Source organism: Montipora foliosa, chromosome 2, assembly GCF_036669935.1.
Source record: "Montipora foliosa isolate CH-2021 chromosome 2, ASM3666993v2, whole genome shotgun sequence".
Classification (NCBI taxonomy): domain Eukaryota; kingdom Metazoa; phylum Cnidaria; class Anthozoa; order Scleractinia; family Acroporidae; genus Montipora; species Montipora foliosa.
The window spans coordinates 12,400,896-12,406,895 of NC_090870.1; the positions used below are offsets into that span (position 1 = coordinate 12,400,896).

Sequence of the window (6,000 nt, forward strand, 5' to 3'; positions counted from 1 at the left end):
TGCTTATTAATACAGGGATATTTTTGCGCGGCTCAAAACTATGGGGAGAAAGAAGAACTTAGCAAGTTCTCTTGGTATCCAAAACGAAAATTGGGGGTAACCACGCATTTTTCAGAGATAATTAAGCTTCACTTTGGAAAAGAACGTCATACATTGCTTTGTATTTTAAAGCTTTTTGCAAATGTTGTTGATTAATTATCTTCGAAAAATGCGTGGTTACCCTCAATTTTCTTGTTGGATTTCAATAACATTCAGTAAGATCTCCTTTTCCCGCATATTCAGTAAACCGCGCAAAAATGCCTTTGAATTAGTAGGCACCGTCCTTAATTAACTTAATTCATTTTCGATCTAACCGACCGTTATTTGAATGACTCGTTAATGTAGTCAAAACGACCTCGAAACGTCGTCCTCTACATGATCGCTAATCCTTGTTATCGAATAAAGTTGATGAATGGTAAAGGTTATCCTCGCATTTAACTGGACAATTTAAGCAATTGTCTCTTTACAGACACCTGAAACATTCAGGCTGCTTCAACCGGATTCTAACCCTTGACCTCTGCGATGCCGATGCGACCGACTGAGCTATGAAGCTGCTCAGTTGGGAACTGGTCAATTTGTTAAGGTCGAGGATCACTCCTACTTTTCGTCAATAACCTGCACTTCAAATAACCATTCGAATGTAGTTGATGCTTGAAATAGAAAGCTTTAGGATTGCTTTTACGCAAAACGGCTAACGCGCGCATGATTGGCTATTTTAACAGGCCGTATTCTCTACAGTACGGACCGCTAAATTTAAAATTTTGATGCAACATTTTTTAGCAAGTTTTTCATATTGTTTATTTGTAGTAGACTTGTGAAACTTCTTGAATCTTGTAAGCAACTACTTCAGAAAGCCAATAAGATTTATTCGTTTTTCAGATTTTACGCATGCTAATCATTTGTGACAGTTGAACGTTTCGCTTGATATCAACTACTTTCCTTTCCCGCATGCCTTATTGCCTCAGAGATATAATAAACGTCTTACTGCCCTCGTTTTCTCTGGTTTATTGCGCTTGGGCCATAAATCAGCGGGACAAAACTCGGTCCGTTACTTAGAGTACGGACCTTAGACTTGGTTAGTAAGTGTGCTAAAATCGATCAAGTTTCTTTCAAATTTGGCGAAACGAAATTTCAGCTATATGCTAACCGTGACGCGGTGCTAAATGTCTCAAATATACTTTTGAATATACCTTAATACTTAAAGTGCCCATAACGTGAAAATTTTTATTTTCCTATTTGAAAGTCCATATCGAAAAATTAACTTTTGAGAAAGAATTTTTCGATTCGAACGAGAGGCGAATTTTCTACGATTTTCTAATGGCATTCAAATTGCCCGCCATTTTGGCACACCACTTGCTCATGTCTTCTCTCAACTTATGACGTAGATTCAGGAACACGTGATTAGAGAACATGAGGATTTGAAAGTTGATGTGAAAAAATAGCGGAAAGATTCGTTACCGCTCGATGTAACAACACAGCTGATCCTGAAAAAAGAAAAAGTATACATGGGAATATTTTTTTCGAGTCGGAAAACGCAACAGCCCAAAAAAGAAGGAAAAAATGGCCGTAGATTGTGTCTTGGCGAAAAGAAAGAACTGGGATCCCGATCAAACTTCGTCACTTTGCTAGATTCACTTCAAAGACGATGACTTCTAGTATTGTTTGGACAGCAAAATAAAAAGATCGTTGAAGACTGACAAAATTCGATTACAGGAACAGACCTATAGGCGTTGATTTAATTCCCTCGCGAGACCTTCCTTATCCTCTTGTTCCTTTTTGCAATTTTGTAGCCATTCCTCGTCTGCTAATGGTTCTTCCATGTAGAGTTCCGTGTAGTTCTGGGTTTCATTGCTAGCGCTGGCTGACTCGTCGAGACCGGCAACTACTCAGTCGCCTCAAATTCTTTTTTTTTAATCGCCAGTTTACTCACTTCCAGATTCAGAGGCACTTTCCTAGATGATAAATATAGGCATGATTGATTTTTTTGTTTACTGAAAAATACCAAAAACGATCGCTGAGCAATACCTTGGCGTTGATTAGTAAGAAAAGATAAGACCCACGCCAACAAGCATTCCTGAATCTACGTCACAGCGAGCCCGTGAAGTCCTGACCAGCGGAAGGGGTGTACCAAATAAAAGTAGGATTGAAAAAATCGTAGAAAATTCGCCTCTCGCTGGAATTGAAAAATTCTTTCGCCAAAGTTCATTTTTTAATATGGACTTTCAAACAGGAAAATAAAACTTTTTGGGTTATGGGCACTTTAAAGGTGCAACCTACCCTCTGAAAGAAACTTGCCGTGCTTTGCAAATAATTACTCACTTGTTTTCGTTTCTCTTTATCACAGAATTTCTCCATATTAAGTGAAATTCTTCCCAAGCCAGTGTCAAATTTCAAAACAAAACAGCAGTAGTTTTGTCCAGTGCAGAAGTGGTTGATCCATTTGTTGGTATTGCTTCTCTCCTACTAGTTAATATAACACGTCACCTTTAAGAAATTCTTCAAATTTTGATGTGTCAACAATTTGATTATATTTTGAATTGAACACTATTAAAATGACCAAATGACAATTTCATGTTGATCGGTATTGCTTTAGCGTTAATCTGCACTGCTTTGGCGTTGCGCGGTTGTCCAACTTATCTCACGTGCCTCTCATTTTCCTCTCATGTACAGCTACAGTGGCCTTTTTTTGTAACGCATCCGGACGACTTTTATTTTAATGCGTCTTTTAAGACGGGGCGACGGAAAGACTCATTATGCGTCTGGATGATCTAAATCGTTTATTGCGTCTTCAAAGACCCACTAAGCGACTTAGTATAAAAACGGCCAGTGTCTTATTTGATCAATTAATTGGTACTATGTTCAAAAAATCATTTCCTTGTTTTCTTCTGATTTTGAAAGCGTGTTCGCTTAACACCTAACTGGCAAAATTTTGAGCTTTGAGTTTTATCCGAAGGCTGTTTCATTTTGAGTGTAAGTTTTGGATTTCACGGTCCGCCATTACTCACGTTCCAAACTGACCGATTGGACATCAGAGGGTTGGATCTAGGGAAAATGACGTCATTTACTCACTAGCTTAAAATTTCAGCATGTAAACACAATTTATTATATATGCAAAACACGGGTTTAAAATTCTGAAAGCCCGAAAGTCCCGTGCTGCATATTAATTCAGCCGCGTACACACGCATTGCATTCTTAAACTATTGAGTCTTTGACGTCATTTTCTCCTCGACTCCGTTCTCTCGAGATTTTAAAGTTAGTCATCGCGGACCCGCAATAAATAAGAACATTCCAGTTAAAATAAACAGGTGTCTTTTTAAAATCAGAACTTAAAACTTGGGTCAGTTAGGGTGTAGTTAACATAGTTTTGAAATCCAAAGGGAAAAAAAATGTTTTTTTGGGAGGACAGCTATTCTTAGAGTTATTTTCATAGAGTTATGTCGTAGAGTTAATTTTCCAAAATCCTCAGCCAACATTCATAAAAGCTAACCTCAGGCCTAAGGTTAGCTTTTATGCATGGTTAGGATACTTTCTGTATTTCTGACTTCAGGATTTAGGCCTTCCAAAATCTTGAATTCAGGATTTTAAAAACTTAACTCTAACTCTAATGTCATAACTCTATGGAAATAACTCTATTGCTGGTCAACCTCTTTTTTTGGTCGTAGTACCACTTTAATTGGTCTTCATCTGAAGTACACGATTAATACGTTACATGGCTCTTCCCTAGCTCTTTCCATTTTTCTGTGCCCGTGAGGATCTAGTCACAATCCATTTTCGTCCTTGAGAACCTTTTTCAAGGTGATAGTAGCAGGGCGACCAACCATTCTCCTTACATTGGGTTTCCATAGCAGCACTCGGACCTTTGGGGGGTTGTGTCGGGTATCACCACCAATGCAAGCCTTCTTCGTCTCACTATTTTTGTAACAGAGTAAAGATCTTTTGTAACGTCCTCTCTTTTGACTTAGAGCTGTTTGTGTTAAGGTGGCCTGATACACGCCAAGCCAGCCGTATTTGTTGGAGAGATGAAGGAAAAAAATAACGCCTAGAACTCTGTTGCCTTTTGTTTGCAAATAGTGTGTAGTCTTCTTTAACGTACCACAGAATTTTAAACACAACGCAGGTTGACTTGTTAAACGGGGCTTACTAATCGTTGTTTTAATCCGAGAAGGCTGACATCACAGAGGCGGCCCTTTCTCTTTTGTTAATTAAGACTTCGCGTGTTAGTTGTGTTTTGTATCGAACTAGCAGCCTCCTGTGTGGTAGTCCGCTGTTCACTGAACCAACTGAGTCATTTCATGCGACGCTTCAAAACAGTAGACTCGGTCGCAACTGGTTTATTTGGGAACACAACGGATTTGCACTTGTATGTCAATTTATATTCACCCTTGTCGTTCATTTTCCAAACCCGGTGCTTGTTACTCATCTCATGTCATCTGTGCGAAGTTGGCGAACAAGGCCTCTAACAAAAGCAGTGATAATGAGAAATGGTCCCTGGCATTTTCCAGTTGTCTCTAAACTTCTTTTGCAATAAAGTTCTGAAAAAGTGTCAGTTTGGAGTACAAGCATCGCCAAGTTTTCTGATTTTTGGCTCGAAATCGTTGCCTTGAGAAAATGAAATGCCCACATTTTGGAAAATGCGTTTAAACACTTCCTTGAAGGGCCTGCTTTTCAAAGCGTAAATCAGTGGGTTCACACATGTGGCCAACAAGGTGAGAATTTTAAGACTCGGGAAAAGAATATATTTCACATTGAATTGACTTGGATCAAGCCTTTTGCCGGTAGGAGGCTCAAACGTAGTGATAAACTCCACCACAAGGAGTGGAGTGAAACACGCTAAAGCTGAAAACACGATAATCGCGACTGTCTTGGCGGCGCGTATTTCACTGAGGCGTTTTTGACCCATGGCGTCTTGCACTGCGCGGATTCGTCTGTTTTGCTCGGTGGAGATTTTGAAAATCCACGCATGCGTGACCAGCATAATTCCGCTGGGCACGAAGACGGCGAGTGACATCAAAAACAGGAAATGAGGTACAACCATTGCTAGTGTTCTCTTATCGGGAATTATGTTGATTTGGATGCAGCCACGAAGCAACATAAGTAAAATCTTACCCCTTCTGCGATCAATCAGGACTTGAAGAATATTTGGAAATACTGCCTCCAGCGTACCTATAATCCAGAGGAAGATTATCAAGGCTTTCGTTCGGTTTTTGGTCACCAAAGCTTGGTATCTGAAATAGTGAAACATCATGGTTATCAGTTGTAGTTGTTGTGTTCTGTTGTTTCGTTGATTGTGTTTCATTGGCCCTGAAAAGCCCCTATGGGGAGCGGTCAATTAAGTATGTATTGTATATTGTATTGTATTGTATTGTATATCCAATAAGCGCGAAAGGAAAGGAACTTTATTTTTTAAGTGTCTAGTCGTTCTAGCGCTGGAGCGCTAGTTGGGGACACTGTAAACTGAAATGAACAATGAAAGTAAATCAAGTCAAATGTCGGTTTTTGAGGGGAGGGGAAACCGGAGTACCCGGAGAAAACCGAATGGAATAATTGGTTTACCAAAAGTTTAGAAAGTACGAGATACCGGCGAAAAACGGGAGCAAATCCGAGCGAAATCGAAAAAACTTGATGAGAACTTATGCGATGTTGTGTAAGACGTTGTGGTCAGACAGATTCAGGCTCATCACAAAAACATTTCTTACCTTTTCGCGTACTTCTGAATGTCGGAATTGATCAAAACTTTCCGCAAAAACTTTTTCTCCTTGCTTTATTTCGCTTTCCGGCGAAAAACAACTTTTACCTTAGCAACGCTTGGCGCAATCATTTACCATATAAGGTAAAACTTAACCTGCGATCATGACCTCCCGCCCTACTAATCATCTTGTGGTACGCCTATTCAAACTAAGGTATATGAGCTGATAACCGAGAGTGAACCAATCAGAACACGAGAAATGCATTAACCGAGGT

The 6,000-nt window shown here is 39.6% G+C and overlaps 2 protein-coding genes across 4 annotated transcripts in view; one reads left to right on the forward strand and one right to left on the reverse strand.

Annotated features, from left to right (window-relative positions):
- The window catches only part of LOC137992477 (BOS complex subunit ncln-like), a 47,530-nt gene that overhangs the window by 24,461 nt on the left and 17,069 nt on the right, over positions 1-6,000 (forward strand). The window contains exon 18 of one of the 2 annotated variants that reach the window (XM_068837826.1): positions 2,384-2,613. The exons of the other annotated variant lie outside the window; for it this stretch is intronic. Within the exon in view, the coding sequence (XP_068693927.1) occupies positions 2,384-2,449 (66 nt within the window). The 3' untranslated portion in view covers positions 2,450-2,613. Of the gene's footprint in view, positions 1-2,383; positions 2,614-6,000 lie in introns of those variants that run through there. 2 annotated transcript variants of the gene reach the window in all.
- Positions 3,709-6,000, reverse strand: part of LOC137989522 (adenosine receptor A2b-like) — an 8,145-nt gene continuing 5,853 nt past the window's right edge. For both annotated transcript variants that reach the window (XM_068835329.1, XM_068835326.1), the window contains one exon: positions 3,709-5,264. In XM_068835329.1, coding sequence (XP_068691430.1) covers positions 4,583-5,264 — 682 coding nt within the window. In that variant the 3' untranslated portion in view covers positions 3,709-4,582. The remainder of the gene's footprint in view (positions 5,265-6,000) is intronic.